General features: G+C 48.7%; 1 protein-coding gene across 1 annotated transcript in view; it reads right to left on the bottom strand.

Annotated features, from left to right (window-relative positions):
- Positions 1–24,816, bottom strand: part of LOC126569815 (uncharacterized) — a 141,349-nt gene that overhangs the window by 110,303 nt on the left and 6,230 nt on the right. Inside the window, exon 2 of the mRNA XM_050227189.1 lies at positions 7–1,294. Coding sequence (XP_050083146.1) covers positions 7–148 — 142 coding nt within the window. The 5' untranslated portion in view covers positions 149–1,294. The remainder of the gene's footprint in view (positions 1–6; positions 1,295–24,816) is intronic.

Here is a 24,816-nt window from a genome sequence, read left to right as displayed (position 1 = left end):
ACTTACCACAATTGGCGATGATCTGAAGCAGAATCGCGAAGCTGACGAACCGTTTCATCGCACCGATGTATCCGATGGACCGCGAGGACCGGCGAGAAGCTGCCACACTGCTTTCCGTATCCATCTTGCACCAATTTCCACCAATCATCACCACCCCGGGAGTCCGTTTCGTTCGTTTTCCACTTATTTTATTCGCGAGCGAGCAACGTTAACGTTGCGGAGTCACTATTCACTGGATGCCGGTAGCATACTTTTCCGGGCTCGAGGGCTGCTGAGATGCGAACGCGAAATGATGCCGACCGAAACGAAAACTGTCACTTATCTTATAGCCACCTTCGATGCTACGAAACGGACCGCTAAACAGCTCTTTCACAATCACACGCGTGACCCCACGATCGATCGAACGGAAACTCTCAGAGCGAGCAGAGGGCAACGGAGTGAAATCGTAGCACGTCATGAAACACACTCTTGGTGTAAATTATGTGCAGCATCAGCAGCAGCATAACCGCCCCGCACCAGTAGCACCGTGCACTGCGGGAAGGTGGATTGTGCAAGCATCAACTCCTTTATTTTATTGAATTAAATAGCCCACCCCATCAGCAGCCCCCCCGATGGTGGAGACGATGGCTGCAGCACCAGGCACCAGGCAATATATAACCGCACTCTCTTCCTCTCTCTCTCCTTCTCTCTCTCTCTCTGGGAACCACTTCCCTCCAAAAAGAGTGTCACTATTAGCTGTGTGTTTTGACAGAGCGCGCACACTCGACCGCAATTAACTTCTTGGCCTTCGTTTCGTTCCTTTCTTCCCTCGACACTACTCGTCGTCGTCGTTGTCGTCGTTGTCGTCGTTGTCGTTGGCGTGAATGTCGCAAAAAAGGGAAGAGAGTCTTTACGAATCACAAACCCTCGTGCCACACTTCACGTGCACTCCGTGTTCTCGCTGACTGGCTGACTGTGCAACGATACAAGCAGCAGCAGCAGCAGCAGCAGAACCACACTGGGGCCCTCTGTCTGTCAGGGATTCATAAATATTTTTTTAATTACACGACCTTCCTTCTGCTGTCTGCCTTGGTGTCGCCACGGCGGCGCCGGGACCACTCGATCACTCGGTTCTTACTTTTTTTCCTGCCCTCCTCTTCTTCTTGTCTTCTGCTCCTAAAAACACCCGGAACGAGCCGTACGTGCAACCGGAACCGTTGACAGCAGACCCCGGGACGAGTGGCTAAGCGCGCTGCCTGAGTCAACAAACGCAACCAATCGGCATCGAGGGTCGGGCGTGGCGTAACGAGGCGGCCTGTGAAAGCAGAAGAACAAGAAAAGAACGGGAAGGAACATTAAAAAAGGATTTTACTTTCGGAACGGAACGGGGCAGCAGCAAACAAAACAAAAAAAAAGGCGAAAGAAAATCACTGAACTATCGTGCAAACATCGTAGCCCCCGGGTAATGTGTTCTCCACTTCAAACCTCGATCGTTTCGCTTTTCGAGTACGGGACCTACGGGGACATCGCAATGGGCCACAGCACGACGCAGCCACTCCTTGGCGTGCGCGCTGACATTGGCATTGTTTGCTCTCGATGTTATGGTCGAGCCGATCCCTCGTAGCGACGACCACGATGATGATGATGATGATGATGATATGACACCGGGAACCCCGGACAGGAACAGAACCGAACTCACCCTCTCCCTCGTCTACTGTCCGTGGCCATCCGGTTTGTGGAGCAGTTAAAAGGGGCAATAAATCATCGCACGCCGGTGCAGGCCGATCGAAAGGGAACCAGAATAAAGCGCTGGTAAGGGACACCCGCTGCACGCGTTGACGTCTTCAAGCTTCGAGTTAACCTCCGACGGTCGACGGGCCGTGTGATCCGTGGCTTTTCGACGACAGCAAAGCGCTCGGTTTAAGGGTTGCAGGCACATACGCCCCTCTCGAGGGATTCAACTGACTACTAGATCCCAACTAGCTCCTGACAATCGCCCGCTGACGCAGCAGCGCGGTCGCCATGTTTCGTCGTTTTCCGGGGAAAATCTGCTATCCCCAGATCGAGTCCATCTGTGACTCCGGGGACCTTGGGACTTTGCCATTGCCATTTTTCGGGGAAAAAAGGGATTCGGTGGCATCAACACTACGCCCTCGAACTCTCTGCACCGGAACCGGACACGCTGTCAAGATGTGACAGATTGGTAAGATTGATTCCTACACTTCACATGGCTCATGCTCGGCGTCGGCTTCGACCGAAACCTGCCACGTCTAGTCCGCGAACGCTAGTCCGTGAATTCGGAAAAATCAATTTCACCGTGACCGTCGGATCGCTGGACAGCGGATCTAACCGTTCTCTCCAGCTTTGTACACCTTCATAAACCGATCTAAAGGATCAGCGGCCCCTAGAGTGGCCTGGGTTGGGCGGTGTTCGTTCCAAGCGAAACAAAAAAAAATATGTTTTAAGCCATCCTCTTCCCAGAAAAGGGCTGACTCACTTCAAAATACACGCACACACTGGCACACGTGGACAGAATGCGCTGCTGAAACAATGATTTTCCAATCCACACTCACCCCTTCGCTCCTGAATGCTGAGCGGCGGTAGCAAATTGGAAAACTATCCGCCGCCCGGGGGAAAATTGCGCACAGGACCGGACCAGGACAGTCAATGTCAATCGTGTGAGCTCCCGCCCAAAAGCCCAAAAGTCTCGTGGCGCGTCACCCATCTATCCGACGGCACAATCTCTGGCCGGTACACATTGGCATAAACATTGCTTGCGTCTGCAGCATTTCCAGCAGCAGCAACAGCAGCAGCACCAGCACCAAAGTTGTTTTGTTAGTTTGTAAAGCCAGAACAACACAAAAAAGTGCGCGCATAAGGAAGTGCTTTGCCGGCACCCTTTTTTTATTTTTTGTTGTTGCTTTTTTTGCGAGTTTATTTCATCATTTCTTTTGTTTTTCTTTTTTTTTTTTGAAAATGGAAAACGGATTCGGGACAAAGTAGCGACAAATGTGAACAAATCGGAAACAGAATGGCAAAGAAGAAAAACAGAAACACACACAGGAATCACCGCTCAAAACAACATCCGGAAGCCGGCTTAAAGTCCAACCGAATGGTGCGCGTGACAGGAGTGGCAGCCCGAGAAACCGAGGTTGACTCAACACGGTCCCCACAGATCCTCCAGCGCCGCCGGGATCCGTTTTTGGGGGAGGGCTAACAGCAATCTGTCCCGCTCCTGGTGCCGAACTTTGTAGCTTCGAAACGATGGAACAGATTATAGTGCTTAAGAATGGATGGAGACGCCACAACCGAGAGAGAGAGAGAGCACGACAAAAGTAGACGAAGAGGATTGTGGGAAGGGAAGGGAAAGGAAGAGGAAAAATCAGCAAAACACACAAACGTACACAATGGAACAAACACGGAAAAGAGCAACCACGTGGAAAGCAACAGAACCAGAACAGAACTAGCACCGTCACCGGGTGCACAACAACAGCGGGACCAAGTGGGTGGCCAGGTCCGCAACTTTCTCAACGGCTCTACACTTGAAGCAAAGCCGCACAGACCCGCAGAGCAAGCAAGCTCGGTTGGTCGGTCGGTTGGTGCGGACTTTAGATCAGTGATTGTGTGGTTGCTCTCGTAACTTTCTTGTTTTGTCCAAGCTTTATCAAACTGGCCACCGCAGCACCGGAGCACGGAATGTTTCATGTTTTTCTCGAGCATCTCTCGGTGGCAAACATTACATAGCTTAGCCCTGTGCAGTATTGTTTCGAAATTATGACGCACAACGAAATGGAAGTTCTTTGGAAATGAAATAATCGTTCGATCATTCATCACTAACCTGCAACATTTACGGATTAGACTGAAATAACCTGGGTTGAATGCAATACCAGAAATAACGTTCATTTCTGACGCAAACTGACAGTATCGGAGAAACGGAAAAAGATTTTCACTCAAAACTTTTGGTAGTTTGGTTGTAACAAGTTACGCTGACAAAGATATAGAAGCTAGCCATGAAATACTAAATGCCTTTTTGTTAATAAAAACTTGTTTTGGGCTTTATCCAGTTTGGGGTTTAGACCAACGGTGAAAAATTACCAGATTGAAGTATTATATACTGTTACCAAATAAAAAGAACTGAGGGACTCAAAATAACCCAAGTCATGGACCTTTATTTTTAATTTTGATGCATTTCCCTCAGAACGTAACAGTAACGACGGATTCACAAAATGATTTTGAACAAAATTATCAGAGTAAAATACGACAAATTTTATCTGGTTTGGTAACGTTTTATTGACGAAAAAATGAGAGAAATAATTTCTACCATTTTTTTAGTTTAAACAGAATCGAATTAAACTTTTACTGACACACACTCCAACACACCATGTAACTTGGCGCAGGTTAATCATTCTACATGTTTTAATTAATGTTAATTCTACATGCAAAAAAGAACCATGTTACTCATTTTATCACATTTCTTTGTATTCTTCAAATGATTCTAACTACAGTACTTTCACATACCCACAACAATCGTAATTCTTCCCTGTCTCCATTACTCTCGCAAACATAATAAACAATACCCGTTAGCACTGCCCAGTTCTTTCATTTCCAGGCGACTCCTAATCACAAACGTCAGCATAAGCATACTAGCAGCTTGTAGGAGACCCCATTTGTCGCCGATAAACCCATCTAGCATTCCGAACCTGATCCGAACCATATTTTCCCTGGCTCAATGAGCTGGCTAACCAATCGACTTCCGGCTTTCACGGTTTCATCTTTCCTCGACTCGGCCAGCAGCAGCAGCAGCAGCAGCGGGCAGAGAAGCAATATTATGAACGACCGCTAGCTGTTTGCTACCATTTTGGGCCGCACAGTGGCTCGCTCCATCCGTCCGCACTCCACGGTCCAGAGTATGTAACGGGCCGGAATATGAGCGACCCTTGATTGGCCTTGCGAACAAAGACGCTTCACCACTTCCGTCGGTTCCGGACAGACGACCAAATAGCTCAATGGATAGCAAACAGGCTCGCGCCAAACTAACCGATGAGCAATGCGATGGTGGCACTGTCTTTGATCGGGAAGCGGGTCAGAGGCAGACAGGGCAGGATAAGCCTACGCCAGTAAACCATACCCTGTGCCATGATCCTTTGCCCATTTCCTCTTCTTTCTTCGTCCTTCTTTACCATGTGCAGCTCGTCCGACCGCCAAGGGACGCGCTTTAATCGACCGGAAGCGCTTAACACTTTTGTGCCGCTAGCATACGTTCCTTCTACTCATCCTCAGCCTCATCATCATCGTGATCATCATTCCCCCGAGCATCGCAGGTTTCATCGAGAGCAGCCAAACAACAAACTCCACGTTCGCGTACGTTTCGTATTCACCACCAAACACGCCTCGCGTCACGATGAGAGGAAGCATCGATGAGCGGCTTGTTACCAGAAATCGGTAAATGAGCTTCACCTAACCACCAACACCAACCACCACCCCATGAGAGACATGAGCTTGAACAATGTATGCAGTCATCCATCTTGGCCGAACGACCCAACCGCCACCACCATTACACCGCTACCGGATGTGGTTGAGTAGAAGAGGCTGCTACTGGTGATGATGATGCCGATGGTTTCCTTCGGTACAAAACCGAACGAAGCGGCCAAGGGTGCCATCATTGGTGGTACACCTCATTACTCACGATTAAGAAACGACGCTCGCAACGAACCAACGAACCAAACCAACCAACCATCCTCGATGTTTGAAGCAGTAAAATGGACGAACTACTAGCGCTACGCCGTATTGCACGGTATTGTTGCACACCGGATTCATCCGGAGTATCGGAAGTCCCACCAGTAGTCACGCTACTGTTCCGGCCCCCACTCCCCCACCAGCACATAAATCTAATTTTGAGAATTCCAAACGGAGTCGTTAAACCTCTCCCTCGTAACCGCCGGCACACTAGGATTTCTGGACTGGATTATGCACGAACGCTACGTAGCAGCTCGTTCGAATTCGCTCGATTTTCGGCATCGAGGGAGTCCCCAATTCCCCCGGCATGAGGGGAATCCTGAAGAAAATCATTTTTATTGCACTCTACCACCCTCATTGCTGTTGTTTGCTTTAAACGGTTTTTGGCCGTTTGAGGGCGCGTGTAGCGTAGCAATCCACCAATGGTGGCGTTCTGTTGTGTAACGGAGCTATGGGGATCATAAAAAAAAAGAATATGATGCGCCATGTTCGACACGCCACACAAAGTGCGGCGACACGCCAAGGGAACAGTTGCCCAAACAAAAGGAACGTGTTTCTGTTCGATTTTTACAATTCCCTCCCGCCAATCCACTTCGACAGCAGCGCATCACATCAATATCGAGGGACTCCAGGGAGGGCCAACCAGAGAAGATACACCACCAATCGTACGGCATAGTACATAAATCACGCAGCTAATTGATGAACTCTCTCCGTGTGGCTGCCGCTCATAGCGTGCACGCCACTTGCAGCAAATTAGGAACGAGAGAAGTTTACTCAAAAGACACACTCTCAATCGGCGTACGATTGCGCCATCGCCTTCTTGCCCGGGAGCGAAATGGAAGCGAAAGGCGAAATGGTTGCTGATGTCAGCCCAAAAAGTTAGTTCAGAAGCAGGAGTGCTTCTGGTGTAACGTGCAAGTAACGCGCAAGCCTGCAAGCTTCCTTTTCAGGTTCTGCAAAAAGTGAAAATCGCAAATCCTTGCAAACTTTCCACCAGACTCACACAGAGGCAGCCAGCAGTAGCAGGAGCAGCAGCAGCAGCAGCATCGCGATCGCGTTAAACGCGAGTAAGCAAAAATGGTCGACAGAAGGGAAAATCATATTCTGTCCAACCATCACCACCACCACCACCACCACCACCACGACATTGCTTGGCACTCTCCCCTGTTGAGGGTGGTACACCAGTGATGGAAAAATTGAATTAAATTAAATTAAATTTCTGCTCCATTTTATGCTCCCTTTTGAGTGTGGCGACGGATAAATGAAGGGCACGCCGGACTGTGTCGCCGACGACGCCGGAGTCCATCGAAGCTGTGCCGGATTCGTGGCACAAGGCACCGGAAGGACCGCCCGATCGACCATCTTCTTTGAACTAAGTCGAGCCTCGCGAAAGAAGCATTTTCTCCGACCGAAGTAGCCACCGATGTCGAAGGGAAAATAGTTGGATGCTGCTGCGTTGCTGGGCTGCCAGGCACAAGCGAATTGCACCGGAAAAGCGTCGAAAGTGCCGATGGTACGCGCTAGTACCGACCGCAGCCGGTGCTGGACCCACTTCAAGGCTTTGGCTTTTTGAAGGAAAATAAAATTACACCATGACAATGGCTGAAACGTCCGCCTCGGCTCTGGTAAGTGGCGTGGCATTTAAAGGACAGAGCTTTGCTTGCTGCTCACAGGCGATGGGCACCATATTCCGTTTTAGGCAAACTTGGTACCCAGGTACTTGGACCGGAAGCAGTTTGTAAATGGAAAAAGGGGCTCGGGCTGTTGATTTTTCATCGATGCATAATTTCTTAACACATTCGCAAATGATAACCTCCCACCACGGGTGCGCGCTGTGCCAAACCTAATCGTCCAAGTTGCAATCGTTATCAAGTGCTAGCCGTAAGGTTGGGCGGGTTGGTGCTAGTTAAACATTGACTGATATTAAGGATGTTTATGCAGCATATCAAATAAATGGTTGCCGTTTGAGAAGGTTTCATGTTTTTTTCCCTTCAAAATGGACTCGTTTAGGTGGACACTCATTTGTGAATTGAGCAGTAATGTGCCATTTGCTGCGATTTGCATGGAGGAATTGAAACTGGAATAATAAGTTTATAGATTGTGCGTTCGACTGTTGATTAACATTGTAAAATGTAAAATTATGCAGCTTTTAGTTTGGCCAAAATAAGTTCAAGGTTATTCTGACTCGGCGAAATGAGAACACCGTAGACCACCTGATATAATATACACTCTACCATCTCGCTAATTTAAAAAAAAAATTCGTATGCGATGCATAGAAAACTTACAGGATTTCACTAACATGTTAATCGGTTAAAATGTTAATTACCTTCATCATCTTACGTAAGGTTTCCAGCTGCTGTTCAGTTAATCGAGATTCTTGCTTGATATCAAATTTTTGAAATGGCGTAACAACAATTTCTGTTTAAACTCATTTACTATTTGCTGAAAAGAATAACCTATCAGTTAAAAAAATCATTTTTTCAATCCCAAAAGGTAGATTTGCAAATAGCTATAACCATTTATATTCTTCACTCGAACAGGAACTATATGAAAAGCAAAGCCTGCATGTATTACGTTATCCCCATTTTTTTACCAAATCATAGTAAAAATGAATGGCTTATGAATTTCTCAAAAACACGGTCCAAAGCAACATCTTTTTCTTGCGAAAATCTTCACCAAAAGTCAATTTGCTGGAAGAGTGTTCAACAAACGACGATTTCTTTCAAATGATTGATCACTCATCACTAACATACCCCAAAAATAAATCCCCATATCTCACACCCCCTGGCCAGCAAAGTACCACATCAGCTAGCTAATATCGCACCAGACCTGCTCCTAGTGCGCCGGTACTTTCAATCAAGTCATTACCCTCCCTTAATCTAACACATCCAGCAGCCAGCACCATTCCGGGCGCCCGGGAATTCATCCACATCGCTACTCAGTGACCGATAGTGTCTCCCATTAATGACGGCCATGCCGGGTTGCCGCATCACACGGGCAGGAGATGACACTAACTACCTTTTGATTATTAATTAACTACGCTACCACGCGATTCTCGTGTCACCGAGTGAAGAGGCCCGGCCAAGAGGGAGGATTTGTGCGCTGGAGCTTTCGGGGAAAGATTAATTTGGACTCGTCCGGCCGGCCGTCCGTCCGGCCGTCCGTACGTGACCTGAGTCAGTGAAACCGTTGAGCTGAGTTGAAGCTCACGTCGAGGTCAGGTCATCGTGTGGTCATCCGGCGTGCTGACGCCACGACGAAAGATTATTAATTCATTGCACTTAAGGCATCCGCCCCAGAAGGGGGCCTGGCATATATTGACCACCGCAAGCGTGCCCATCAAGGCCGCCGTCCGTTAACTGCACGAGTGCGCGCGTGTGTCCGGGGGTGTGTATTTGCCAGCTGGTTCATATCGTTGTCGCTAAAAGTATGATGTTCATCACGCTCATCACGGTTCCACGCTAGACAGCGCGTCGGCTTCACAAACCACACCGGGGACAACCAGGACAAATGTTGAGTGACACTGTTGTGACAACGTCTGGTCGCATTAAGAGGTTGCGCAACGGCCACTACCACCACCACTACCACCACCACCACCTTCACCGTACTATGCTATCCACGCGAAAAATGAATCTCGCACATTTGATGAATGATGGAGGCGCCTGGTGGCTGGCCTAGCGAAACGTGAATTTCCCCGTTCCTAAACCCCCTCCGACCGTCCTCTCTCTCTCGAGTGGGAAGAACACATCGAGAACGATAACCTTCTCTACCATTCCCGACCCCTCCGACCGGCCCACAGTAGCTAAGGGCGCGCAAAAAGTCAACACCACAACCACAGCATCTAACCTTCCCTCCCTTCCTTCCACTCTATCAATCGTCGCGAATGCAACGCGAGCCTCCCTTTCCGCTATGGCCGCGCCATGAAAGCCGAAACCTCGCCGAAAGAGCAGAAAGAGACGTCTATTAATATCTATTTAATAAAAATGATGACATTGATAAATATGTTTGCCATTCGTCGCCATCCCGCCCCGGCACCGTGTGCACCACATCCACGCACCGTATTGGACCAAGAGAGGGGGGGGGGGTTTGAGAGAGGGTGGTTCCATCACGGGGTGCATGTGCCACGGTATTTATGTATGCGGCCGTGCGCTCAACATGAAAAAGCGAAACGAGAGTATGTCAAGATTGCTGCTGCTCTATGCGCATCAGTGTTTTTCTAACCACCTCCCTCTTCCGGCACCACCGATCGCTCCCTCTCTCTCCCGCTCTCTCTCTCTTTCTCTCTCTTTCAGTTGCACGTTTATAAATAAATGTCGTCTCTTTTTCATACACTCCCGAACACGGGCAAACGAAGCGATAGATGGAAGGGAGTCCGGGATGACGGGAGACTTGGTCGACAACAAAGTCGAAGGATTTAAAGAGCATCACCAATGGCAAAATAACGGAGGGAAGAAAAACGGCTGGCTGAACCCGGCTACACTTTTGTTGCTGCTCTTCTTCTGGGACCTTGCTTACAAAAAAAAGGACGACCACGACGACGAGTATGATGATGATGATGATGATGATGACGGTGGTATATCATCTTCCTGTTGGCGTGTGTCGACACAGATGGTTCTCAGCCGTTCTCTTCATCGAATGGATATGACTGATTGTGATAAATGACCTCGACGTGAAAGTAGTTCCGATTAATGGGACAAAATCGTATACTTTTTCAGTCGTCCGCTGGCTTCCCAATCGCACGATGGCTCAATGGCTCAACTGAACTGAGCACCACAAGCGGCTGGATCGTTCTCATCAGCATCCCCGGCTTTGGGCGGCTTTGATCCACGCTTTGATGGAAAAGAAATTTCACTCAACTTGCTACGATAGTCGCTTCTGCTTTCCTCTCACATTAACCTTGAGCCATGCGAATGCGAGGCAAGGAAAGGATCGCGTGCAGCATCCTCACTAACTGATGGCCTTGATTGGGGAGTACACGGAGCCACCATCCTTGGCACTATTCGCTTTTTCCGGACCGTGCGCGTCACCGGAGAAAACGTAAACTTATTCCCCAACACCAAGGCCAGCTTTTTCAAAGCACTGACGGCAACGCATTGTCCGCCGCTGATGAATTTATGAGCCCAGCCAGTCTCAGTCAAACGGCATTTTGCTCGACATTTTCCACCACTTCGTCGTGTACCGATTCCATTCCGAAAGCTCACAAAAGGGCACCAGAGCCCGCCTCCCCGGAAACTCGGTTGACTCCTAAGCTTCTGGCACCGAACCGTCGATTTGATTCCATTGTCAGCCAAACCTCACCAGTGAACCCGGCGAGGTGGTTTCAATTCCCCGTCGACGTCGACGCCAGCGTACTTTGGCGTGCTCCTTCTACTCCCAAACCCCAATGGGGTCCTTTATTTCTCTGTGCGCACCATGGATGCGTACCATATGCAACGCGACAACGCGCCGAGCACCAGTCGGCTGCCAGCAAACGAATAAAATTCAATTTCGGTTCCTCGAAACCGTTTGCTCGAGCGGCAGAGTGGGAAGGCAAGCAAAGCAAAAAAAGGGAAAGGCGAGAACCATTAGAGCAGGAGCAGCACAGTGAGCAACATTGAGCAGCAGCAGCACCAGGGTGTCTTCGTTGGGTTCGTTGATGTACATCGTCCCCTGCCCCTTACACGAAATTCCACAATTCCCTGCACTCCCAGCACATCCCATTCGCGGTGGTAAAATCTCCGCCAACACCAACGGGGAAAGGAAAAGAATTCGCTTTTACTACCGCCTGGCACGCTTTCTTATCTTCACCGCTCTGTCTCTCTCTCTCTGCACGGAACGGTGTCGTCTCGGTTGTTCGTCGTCGTTTTCCGCTGCTTGACGCTTGATTCACTTGCTGCTATCCAAATATGACGCTAGTTTGTCCGGGAACTGGTAGTCCCTAGGAGTCACCTACGGAGCAGCTAGGAATCGAGAACGATTCCGTAACACGAGCAGAACGAGTTGGCTTCACTCACGATGACCCAAGCAAACAGCCGTGCCAAGAACGAATTCCATTAAATTTATTGCACAACAAACAAACTAAACGAAATGATCATTCATCACATAACGGCGCGAGGTCTGGGTTGGCCATGCTTCTGCTTCACCTCCGCCTGGTCATCCTTTCTGTCAGTACTGTCGTGTATTCCACATGAGCTTCGGGAACGTATTGCGGGGGGCAAAGAGAAACAAATCACTTTCTCGCCATTCCACCGTAGTTTCGAATTTGGAAACATCAACTCATGATTGCACGAAATCACGGGAGCAGCAACGCATAAAGGCGTCGTTTACGCATTTATATTAACAGCGTGTAAGGGAAATGGGATGTGTATCGCCAAAAACGTGGCATTAATTCCCAGAAGGCATCACACGAGAACGCAACACTTCTTTTCCGCGTGAAAACAGAGTCCAAATCAAGAGGAATGGGTCTTTTATCGTGCTTTCATCATGCTGCGTTCGTTGAACAACCAATTACACTGAATGGGGTTCCGTGATTTCCCGCGCTTTTACATTGCATCTCAATTATGATTCCAAAGAGTACACCCGCAAACTCCCACAAACGTTGCAATGTGTTTCACATTTCTGTACCTTCGTCGAAAGCTGCTTTACAGATGGAACCAATTGCCGTATTCCACTCACTGAGCGCACCGAAGGTGGCTGATAATTCTCTGCCAACTCTTTCAACTCCAGCCAGCTGCTGGTGGTGGTGGTGGTGGTTCCTGGTGAGATGTAAGCTGGATCGAGCTCTTGAGGTACCTAACTTTGCTTATTAAAAACTTTTAATTATTTTCCTCACCACAAAATACTGGAGCACCGTCACGGTCACGTCATCGGTTGTCGTAGCAATGGTGGCGAATGTCGTCGGAATAAAACGTTCTTTCCGGGACCACAGCCACTCCCCGACAGCCCTTTCCAAACGGTACTGGAGGAATTCAATTCGAATTGTCGGACGGAAAAGGGAGCACGGAATGTTTGTACCGAACGAAATCATAGCACACCAGAGGTCACAGGATGGTTCAATGTCTCCCGGTGGTCATCGACGGTTAAAGCACAGCACATCAAAGACCTGATCCTGTGCGACCCGGGCAGCCTATCTGCGGGCCTGCGCCATCGCCAACGCCTTGTTAACGAACAGTGAAAGTTGAATTTTTGTGATCGAGCCCCTTGGTTCCTTAATTAGGGTTCAGGAACCGCTCTAGACGCCGACTGGCTGTAGGGTGTATGGGTTTTCCTCACATAAACACCGTAGCCGGGCGGCCGGGCTCGCTCCGACGGATCACGACCGGAAGATAAGCCCATTAGCATTTCGGTATCGTCACTGCAGTGCCTTCCGGGCCACACGGTGCGTCAGATCTGGGACGTAGAACATCGAATCGATGTCTACAGAGCGAGCGAAACATTTTGCAGAACCACTGGACCTAATGTCACGCTATCGACAATCGTCACGAGGAAATCGATCCAAAACGCTAGAGCCAATCCATGGTCCTTGGTCTTCTTCGGATCGACCTCCAGGGACTCATAGGCTCTAGGAAATCAACACACGTGAACACATCGTTCGATTGCGTCACAGTGGCCTTCGGTTCCTGGAGGAAATCCAATCGCATTTGTCTGAACTCTAAGCTTCACAATCGGTTGCGCAATAGCAACGATTGCAGCAACGTTCTGCAGGGCACGCCGACGCTCTGCACTGTTCTAACGGAACAAGGACACATATACGTGTGGTTGGTCACGACACTTTGATGCGCTTAGTGGACAGAACAAAACTGGAAATAATCTCTTATCTACTCTCGAGCGTTCGGCGTTGCGGTTCAGCATCCCGCTTCCCCGAAACTCTCGCAACCTTTGACGTACCAACCGACCAATCAGTTCCCCTTCCTTTCGATGGGATCAGGCATCACCTAAGCTTACAGAGACCGGTTGCACAACTGTTGCTTTAAGATGAAGCAGTTATCGAGGCGTGGGCCGTTTATCACCATTCAAAAGCTGGGATTTTTCTTGTTCCGCTTTCCGCTCCAGCGAAAAAAAAAACACGGGAAACCCACACTAAATAGACCCTCTTTGTTTGTTTTCTTTTAGTTTTTTCTTTCACTTTTCTTCGACCAGCGACACGATTGAATCCCCTTTTTCGGGCGGGGTGAATATTTTAGACCCACGCGTGATCCCATGATGGGTTCCAGAAAATGGGCAACCGGAAAATGTTAAGTAAGCGAATCAATTTGCATTACCGAGAAGTCGAGGGCTTTTTGTGATTTTCGAACTCGCTTGAGCTGCCATTCTGGTGTCCGAATCCTGGGCGTCTTGGAACACGAAAGCAAGCGAGATGAACGTGAAGAGAGCAAACGGAAAACCGGGTTAACAGGAAAGGATAACACCGAACATCGTCGCGGCCACCAGTCGCCACGAACGCTTTGATGTTGAAGACACTGGTCAAAAGCATAATTTCCGCCAGAAAAAAACCGGAAAGGGAGAAAAAGAAAAGCACTTCAAAGTGAGTTGGGATCGACGCCATAAATAGCGACGCTGGTAAAGGTAAAACTCACCTATTTTGGCCCTTTACTGCCCTTTACACTTGCTTAACTACATTGCAACAACTACAACCGGGAAAATACTGGTTTAATCAGGTTTGGCTGCCTCACAATTCGGACAAGAAAACAGGAATGAAAGCGCCGCGTGACCAGCATCAGACCGGAAGATACTGCACCGCTTTGTAGTAATAGCGGCAGCAGCAGCACTGCCACCACCAATTCAAATGATGCAACGTTCCCACGATTCAGCAACGATAAAAGACAGAGACAAGTGCACGGAGGCGCCGGAAACGCGGAACACTACAAACCGACTGGCCGTCCGGTCGAGGGAGAAAAGCAATTCAACAGCTGGACATAGATCTCACTTCACAGGAAGTGTACGGTGCTGCTGCTACTGCTTCTTGAGACGGTTCCAGCACCGTTCATCATTCTTCGATGACAGACATTTATTCGCACTTCAAGTGGTTCCCTCCCTCCCTCCACCATCCGCCCGTTGGGTGCGCACTGACAGCAACCAGTGAGGCAACCCACGTCGCATCCCCGGTGTGAACTTGACGGACAAATGTGCAAAATTGCCGGGGAGTTGGGGATCGAGATCGTGTGGATGTGACCTCGGCCTGTCTGCCTGACTGCCAGCCTGCCTGCCTGCTAGAGAGCGCAGCGACCAGCAGAGCGGAGAAGATAACTTTCGACACTTAATGCACGAAGACGACGGAAGCATGGCCACCGCCCTAGAAACGTGGAGTGCGAAACCACCGCACAACCCCGGGTTACGGATTGATTGGGATTGGCACGGGGCACGAAATACTTTGGCATTTGCTCGCACTTTTCTTCGTGTCCGGGAACCCGGGTAGAAGGAGTAGAGAGGCAAGAAGCGGCAAGAGTAGAGACTAACAGATCATACTGAATCCTACTCACTTACCTCCTAAGACAGTTTCACGTACCAGAGCGTGCACACCAACGCACACACAGTCCCAGTGAAGCGGCGATAAATGAATTCTTTGTAATCGGACGATGCTGTGGAATGGACGACCGAACGACAGATGAAGAATCAATACGGGAGCTCGTTGGGCGAACGGTACGAAACGAACACGAAAGGATGTTCAAATGAATGGAATCGATGGATGGAAGGTTTTGAGTTGCTGTTTACCGGATCTCTTCCGGACTTGATTACAACTTTTGTCCTGTGCGACGCGAGTGTAAGCAGACCACTTGAAACGTGATCAAGTGTAAAGTTCAAAGCACGCTACGCACAAACAGATGATGGTCAGAAGACGATGGCAAATCCGTGAAGCAAATAGTCACCGAGAGTCGTGACGGAAGTGCCACGAAGGTTATTTCGATTCCTTCGGTAGAATTGGACCGTAATCTACGACAAGCCACAAGCGACACGGGAACGAATTTCTAATATTTAACATTTCACGCACAAACTCAACCTCAACCCGGTTCACACCTGCTAACAATGTGTAACAGATTTTCCCGTCCGCGCGGCACTCGGGGCAACTGTTTTGTAGATTGCATTGCTGTCAACAAGCGGTGTTCGACGATGAAAGCGAAATTTATTACGACGCGGGCCTCAGACAGACCGCGTACCGTGGATTCTTTGTGCCGAGATGCGGCTGGAGTAGCTGTTCATTTGCGTGTTACACATTCTTTCGCGTTATCTTTGTGCTTGTCTTGTGGTGTGTAAATTGCTAACTAGTGAAAGGGTGGATGGGTGGCATTAGATTTATTTATATTAACATTTAACAGCAAAAGAATTTGCTAACTTGGTAAATTTGCATGTTTTTTTAAAAAGAACTTTTTGTTTTTATCCTGAAGAATATATCTCAAAGAATAATAGTCATATCTGTCCATCGAGCTATTGATTTGATGACTTTTTTAATAAAAATCATGCCCTAAGTAATCAATCAAAGCATGACCTAAATAATGCGGAATTAATGAACATTAATGTGTTTTTATGTTTTTTTTTCCACGTTCATATGTTAACAAAATAGTAATAATACGTGTATAAATCACTGAACTCTTTTTACACAAGTACGTTCGAAATTTGTTATGGACATCCATTTAACCAATATCATGATGTACTATTCCAATCATGTGGATTCATTTCTGTATCATTTTGCATACAGACCTGATAAAACCTGTGTGAAACTGAGATTTTTGTGTGCTAATTTTAATTTGCAATAACTCAAATAAGGGTATGAATTACGAATTGTCACCCCTATGTCTGCCATAGCAACCGACCGGACACGCAAAAACCCTTCCACGATGACTAACGAGTAGTGTGATCACACAAAAGCCAAAATAATGAAAAATAGCGGAGGTAATTTTTTCTGCGACCCTTTACTGCAGCTACAAATACGATTGCAGAAAATAAAACTTCCAATGGAACGCAAAAGAAGAGCGTTTGCGCTTCTGAATAAAAAAAAAACACCCCACAGAGTAACTCGCTCACTTCGCTACCAAGGACACACTGCTGCCCGGCGATTCTTGCGCCGCGCGTTCGAAGCGCGTCCCCTTTGCTAATTAACTAATGGCGACAATTTTCATAATTGAAATTTAAAACCCGTTGCCAGAGCGATGGCGTTCCAGGGGATCTGCAGTTGCCCTGTCCCCCTTTCTCTGCCATTCTCGCGCCCCCGGGCGGGTGGTTCGACACTAGCGACAGGAATAATTGCGCCTCTTGGCACCTTTAGGGAGTCTCCTTCATTTGCACCCGGGCTTTCCTCTCTTTTTTTTTTCTTCAAAAAAACACTTGAGTTTTAGCGCCGAAAGATCCGGCCCTAGAGCCGGGTGCTCGTATTTTTCGTCGGATCTCTTTCGCTGCCTCCTCTGCCTCCGAGGATCAGCGCGCAAACAAAAGAAAATCAAGTTAAAAGTTCCAGACCAAACCGAAGAATGATAATGGCATCGCCAAGGCGACACCATCGTAAAACACACCCAACCAACCGACCGACCAGCGGACCAAACAAACCGGACGACCGAACGAAAACGGGGCGACGATGACGGTGACAAATAACCGGGAAAGCGGAGGTGAGGAAAACTGCAGTGGCCAAAAGTTTGCAGTGCAACCCCGTGCCACCGTTGAAACTAAAGCCGTGCCGCGAGGCGAACCGTAAATAGCGGCGGAAAAAATCCCCTCCAGGGGTTTTCGCGCGAAAATTTACGCCAAAAAACCCACGGACCGGACCAGACAACGGGAGGACGGAATGCTAAGGGCTGAGAGAACGGGGGGCCTTCCCGAGTTCGCGCTTCCCCGAATAGTGGCATCCATTACGGTTCCCGGGTTGTCCAAGGTTTTTGGCAGTCAAGCAAGCGGCAGCACCGCCACCGAGTCCCTAAGTGGCCCCGGGAAAACACTCAGCAATATTGAAAATCAGAATCTCGCCTGCTCCGATGGAATGCGACGAGCACGAGCCCAACACCGATCGCAGTCGCAGCAAACACACAACCAAAGCAACCAAACTTGTTAATTAATAAAACAGCTTGGCGAAGGAAAACTGCCGTTGCCACGCTTTCTCGTTCTCGCTGAAGGCAAACGACGCCACTACTGCGATCTCAATTTGCGCGCCCTGGGGAAGGGGGGGGCTCCTTGGATTGTCGCCCAATGCAGCATCGTTTGCTGCGAAAAGTTTCTCATTAAGACTGGAGCATACTGGAGGGCCACTCAATCCCGGGATTCACCCGGATCGTAGTTTCATGCAGCAAAAACAATTATAATTTACATTTCATCCACGGAACCAATGCACCATCGTCGCCAACGACAGAGTAACGGATCACAAGATTTACCAGGAGGGAGAATTTGTCTCCGGGGTCGGTACCGGCACCGACGCGACCCAGGTCATAGCTGTTTTGCAGCGGAACAAGTTCAAACTTCGAACGGAAACGAGCAAATTGCGTTCCACGGCAGTATGCCACCCCACGCCTTAATCTACTTCGGTGTGTATTGGGCCATTGGACTGACCGGAGCAAAACACCATCAAAACACATGGCAAACAACCGTCGCACAAACCACCGTCAACCGACACTGATAGCATTTCAGTTCCGAGTGCTCTTTTTTTCGCATTTTTTCTTTTTGTTGTTGCCATCCTTGCTCCCCACTTTTTGGTGTCATTCTCCTGTCGATCAACAACATCTGGTGGCATAACGACGGTCCGGGCCAAAAACCCGGCGCCCGTGCCGGGGCCAGTGCGCTTCTCCATGACGGACGACCGATTTGATGGAGTTTGTGCGGGGGCAGGTTCTGCCCATCGGTTCAATGAAACGGTGCGATCTAATTCTCGACCGACCACCGGTGCAAGGAAGGCTCTACACACCGACACACCCAGGCCGGCACACGAGTGAAGCTAACTCTCGAATCGATTCCGCTGCAAACATGACACCACCACCACGGAAGGATGAAGGGAACCGCCTCCCCTCAAATCGCACATGGTACCAACCTCGACAAACAGAAGACAAAAAACTACCGACGCGCCACATACCGCGTGTCGTAAAGTTTCACTAACCGCAGTGGGCAGTTGAAAAGAAAAAGAAAAAGAAGGAGCAGGAGATCCCCGGACACGGACAGCAAACGATGGCAACAACGACAATAAAGCATCGAGCAAAAAAAAACATCCCGGACGCCACCGAAATCACAAAAAAGAACTTGTCATTCCAACCAGATGGCATCGATCGGCGACGACTACGACGATGACGACGGTTTCCAGTGTGGAGTCTCCAGCCAGTACCGCCCCCCCCCCCCCCCGCCCCTTTAGTTTTGGGTACTAGGCTCTGGGCCCATCACTCACTGCTGACGCGATTTTATGCAAATGTGGAGCGGAGCGGACCAGCAGAGAACTAGCAGAGATCTCGAGACCGAGACCGAGAACCGTTGGCGCCTTCTCCGACGAAGAAGAACCGCAAGCACAAGACGGCAACCAATGTACTGGAAGCGACTCGTACGCACGGGCACTATTTTTGGCAGCATCCATTTGGAACCGAACTGCGGTTCGAACGCTGCTCCCCAAAAAAACCAAAACGACCGGCTGTCTCGGTGACTGACTACCGGCGGAGAGGTCATAGAGATCCGTTCATGAGTCACATGCGGTAATCTGATATCAACTGCTGCCAACCAAGACCCCGTATATTCCGTAGTGTCAACGTCCCGTTCATGATGATGCTGATGGTGATGCTGATGGCGCATACGCTTACTGAGACCCGTACCACCCGATTCCTCGCGAATACATTGTCGTCATGCCCTCCAACCGACCACGGATACTACCTACTGCGATGCGCCGTCCCACGGTGGCCGCTCAGCAGCTTATTAAATTCCATTAAGTAATTTTGGTTGCTTCTGCAATTTATCATCTTCGAGGACCGCTCGAGCTGGGCTGTATTTGGCCCCGGCCATCGTTTCGTGGTTTTTTGATGGCTGAAAGGATCTGAACCAGAGAGACAGAGAGAGAGAGGGACCCAGCGTGTGCTTCGTTTCGAACAGAGGCCCCGAAAATTCAATATTCTCCCTCGGAGTTGTCAGTTCATTTTTCTTCATTGAAACGGCACCAGCGGCCACATACGGCATACGGCCGCAGGAAGCGGATCGGTCTCATGCAGGAAATGATGTGTGTGAGTTGCAAATTACTCCCCGACCAAGCGATGACGACGACGCCGGGTATGAGGCGATGCGAAACGAACGAACGAACGAACGAGAAAGCAAACGATCAAAGCAAAGGGGTTTTTCGGATGGAGGAAGTAGCGTGTGGCCTCGGATTGGTGCGGTGGCGTGGTGCGCATTGCCGTAGTTTGGTAAAGAATGACATAATGTGCTGAAAGTTGGACTGCACCAGCTCCCACAGCACAGTCCCGGCACCGGTGTTGTTCCCTCCCGTAAATGCATGAAAATACATAAAAGGGACCTAGACCAGGCGGAGTGGGAATGTGAGTTTCTGTTCTGGCACACATTGTATGTTGTGCACGTTGGATCAGACAAAAGTTATCTCCGGGAATTGAATGTAGAACGCGCTGGTGGAGATAACAGTACCTTCATTCTTCGTTTGAACTGTTTCTTCTCTTTCTTTATGCTCTTTCTAACAGCTTAAGATCACTCTTAAACATTCTCTTTTCGTGTGGTTCCTTATTATCTCCTGGAGAAGTCATTTCTTCCAGCCAACTGAGCATGTCCAGCTGAGTGTCTTTTTAGGGGGAATACCCTGCAATGCACACTAATCACGGTATTTCGAGTTAAAATGTAATTAACAGGCAGATGCAGCTGGGCCCGTAAGGGAATCCGGAGTCACTGCTAAAGAAGCCAAGACATTAGCACGCGATGTTGGCCCCCGGGTACGTCGAGAACCTTGCGCCAGCTACCAGATTTACGCCGCCACACGCGATCGTTTGCTTCTGCCATTTTTTTTTTGTGGTGCACCGCCGCGCGAAGAACCAAGAGAACAAATTGAAAACACACAAGAGAAATGTTTATTTGATTATGGAAGACATATTCGTGCCCGGCACAAACCGTCTTGAGGCAGCTACAGATGTCCGTCGGATGGTCGAAAGAAGGCGAACGCCACTCGAAGCACTTCGATTGACAAATGGTCTCGCACCAGCCAGAGGATGGATTCCGGTGCGGGGGGGGGAGGGGGTCAGCCCCACGACTTTGGTAACAAATTATTCGTGAACCGTGTGGGCCTGTCACATGGTCCCAGCGCCAGCCTCCGCATCTCGAACATCACGAGTCGAACCCACGATCCAATCATAACTTTGCGATGCACAAATTTAAATTCCTCCAACGCGGTGGGTGGGTGTGCGTGGAGGTGGATGACATTACACATCACACTGGTCCACGGGAAATACCATTACCGCCCCGACAAATCCATATTCCCGCGTGATCGACCGTGTGCCGGCCGGAATTCGCTGGAGAAATGCTAAATGAATCGGTCCAAGAACGGAACTCCTGGGCGCGCCAGCACGATTTGAACGGCACACCCTCCCACCCCCGAAAATCTCCCTCGGAAAATTAATTTTCCCTTGACAGCCAATCAACCAACGATCGGGGGGTCAAACCTGGGGTTGGTTCTATTTAAATTCCTTCCCGCTCTCGCCTCTCTATCCCGCCCTCCCTAACACCTTGCACTGTAGCTGTCTGGTATAACGAGAAGCATTTGGTGCTTTCTCCCCCATGGCCTTTCTCGGAGAAAGGGACCAGGGAGACACAACCACAAACCGACGGGCGAGCGGCCGACCGGCGAGGGTAATGTTACTCAGCAGCAGCACCATCACCTCACTCACTATCGGTGACCTGCTGACCTGGGGATTAAAAAGTTTGACTACCGTTAATTATATTTTATTTTTAATCCCAACTCCTCCTCCTCGTCCTCCTCATGATGGCATTCCGAGTTTTCGCCTGACTACAGCTATAATTGAGCTTGAGGTTCGTTTCTCCATTACGCTGCTCGCTATCTCTCTCTCCTGGGGAGGAGAATAAATTTCCGTCCCAAACTTGCCAACACGGACCACGGCGCTAGATCTCCATCATCATGAACCTGGACCACTTTCAACGTTCGTCTTGATCGTCGGAACGGGCACAAGGCATCCTTCCAGCAGCGAGCAACATTGCGCCAAATGTTTTCCTCGGGTTTTTTGCCCCCGGGTTTTCTTTCCGTACCTGCCTGCCCGTCTTCCAGTTTGCCTGGAGCCTTCTAAATGACCAACTTACGGTGAAGTTCAAGTTTGTTTTGAGTACCGCGGGGGCAGTCCAGGGAGCAGCGGCCTGCACGGTACACAGTTCGTGGGCACGCACTAGAGAAGCAAATTTGTGAATTTGTGCGGTTCGTTCCTCGTACATCCCAAGTGATGGTTGGACCAGCTTGTGCAAATTGCATTTAGTGTTGGTGAATGGGTGCAAATTAAAAGTTTCACATTCAACCTCACGATAGCCGATGGCTCCATTCCATTTCACTCCCCTCACTTGTGCTCAGTGGCTGTTGCACGAATGAAATCAAAGTGAGCAGTTGTGAGTAGCACAAATGGTTGCCAATAGTATCGCCGAGATTCGATTTACTGGCAGATAAACGAATGCGCCTGCTAAAACCTGCTTGGAAATTAAGCTGCAAAAGCAAAAGAAATCCGATCCAATTATCTAAGCTCTGACTAACACCGCCGGGGCTCATATCTCGTAATCAGTTTAATGAAATGTTGTTTTAATTTAATTCTTGAACCCGACCATTGAGAGAGAAAAAAGAAGTAGACCGATGCCGCACAATTAAATTATCAGCATTAACGCATCCAACTGTTAGCGGCGAGGTTACTAAATAGCGTGGTCACTCATTAGTATCGCGAGTTCTACTCCTTTCTTTTTTTGCTTTTTCGTTCTATAATTCGACACACACAGCCACACAGCTATACACTGCACTCCACTACCAATTCCATTCCAACCAACCGACCCGACCCGACCCGACCCGACCCGACCGACCGATACGGATGAATGAAAAATGGACGCTAAAAACCAACCGCTACGGAAAGCCGCACTAAGTGAGCCCCTTTAGAGTCATCGGCGGATCGGCGGGCACGTCCTCCTTTCTCCTCTCCATAAACATGGCATATGCAACCGCAAAGCGGTAGCGCATCATGTGGTGCCGGTCCTCCATCACGCTCCAAAAAATGGTTCCAAAACGCGAAAGCGCGAAACAAAAAACAAACATCAACGCCGCTTGGCCGCAAAAGGATGGAAGCGCATAAGGGAGGCAGGCAGGATAGATCAATTTCGTGATGTTTGTTTATATTACCGCTTTTAATTGAAACCATTTGTAGTGTTTGATATCGGTTTACCGTGGCCCGCTGGTTGGTTTCCCTCGGAACGGGTCGATTTTCCGGGGGCGGTTTTAGCTGTTATGTGATGCATATCGGGATCTCCCCACTTCTCCCTCTCCTCGGTAGTGCGCCGCTTGTGCTACGTTTGTTTTCATTATTTTAATACAATTATAATAATTTAAAAAAGGTGGATGCTTGGTCACCGGAGAGGGTGCGCGCTGCGTGCGACAAACGCTTATACCGTAATCCTGCACAACTCAAACCGGTCGATCGACGGTAAATTGAGTTTCCACCATTCCGCGTAACCGACTGAAATTGAGCAAACTGTTCGATTAAAGTCGGTTTAACTGTTGTTTCCCCGTTGGTCACGGTCCGCGCAACAGCCCGAAACAAAACGGGCAAATAATAATTTATTTTATAATCACAAAAAAGAAGCGCAAACATATTCATGTTATCAACCTTTTGGCAGCCCGTTGTTTGATCCTTGACCACAACGGAACCGGCCCGAAAATTGCCTCTCATCAACAGCTAACGGTGGTTCGTTTTTTGGACATTGAATGCTAACATTAGCGAAAAGCAACTCCACCACCACTGCGAATCCCTTTTTTTACCCGGTAATTTTCTCTTTCATGTCACAAAACATAATGTTTTTGAAGTAGATTTATTTCGCGTTTCGCGGAACTGATCAGATTGACCATCGCGTGTGCTATGGAGAACTCTCTTTCCACAAAGAAAGAACACGTTTCCACGGCTTAATGTTGTTAATTGTGTGCCATTCTCGTGCTACTGCGCTATGTGGCCTCAAAAATTTCGGGGGAAAACTTGTTGCCTCCTTCCGAAACTGCGTGCCAGCGATTGTGAAAAGCCTGCCGGCTACGATGGCACACAAAAGCAAAGCCAAAGGAAAGCAAATAACGAACGCACACCACACACCTGTATCTGCTTATCTTATATCTTCTCACCGGCAGATCGGAACCACGCGCCGTTGCAGACACGGTATCGGGGTCTCGGGGAGTAATGGAAATAAATCACGGCGTACAGCGTTTGTGATTCTATGCTGGTGGCCTACGGTTTCTCTTCCTCCCCACAAACAACACCTGTCACCTGCGGCCGTTAGCTGTTGCTGTTGTTAATTATGCACGCGTGGCGTGTGGTTTGATGGTTAAAAATTTAATTGAAATCAAAAGGTACCCGTTGGCCATGAGAGTGCTGTTGCTCTACTGTAGGTAGCTGCTGGAAAAGCGTTGTGCGTGAATTTGAAAGCCCAAAAGGCATCAAATGTGTGCCATTGATAGGTGATTTTTATCTGTTTATCGTGCAATCTACCCGTCTTGGTCGAGTTTTCCCTTTACTCAATTAATTAATTTACAGACGGATGGTTTTTTTCAGATAAATTACTTGTCATCAACAACAAGCATCATTTCAGCTTATCAAGTGCGACTTAAATCCACTTTCAAATAGTTACAAGTACATTTAAATTTGAAAATAGTTCAAAGCAATCAATTAGGAACAAGTGCACATAAAGGTAGTAGTAAAAGAAAATGTTGCTTTTGGTTCGATATCACCCTAATTGATACATGTTCGATAGAGTCGCGCATTACACAGCCGAGTTGGTTAGGTTCAAAATTACGCAAGATCGTTCAGATTGGTAAAATCATCCATTTGAAGCGTCTTCAAATGTCTTCGAATAATAAAATTGTCCTTAAATCAACTTCATCCTAGGGGAATTCACTATCTATGCCGCATTCAATACGCTCAATATTGGGCAAAA

Source organism: Anopheles aquasalis, chromosome 2 (assembly GCF_943734665.1).
Source record: "Anopheles aquasalis chromosome 2, idAnoAquaMG_Q_19, whole genome shotgun sequence".
In the NCBI taxonomy this organism is placed as follows: domain Eukaryota; kingdom Metazoa; phylum Arthropoda; class Insecta; order Diptera; family Culicidae; genus Anopheles; species Anopheles aquasalis.
Note: the sequence above shows the minus strand (reverse complement) of the source record. Positions and strands in the feature narration are given on the sequence as shown.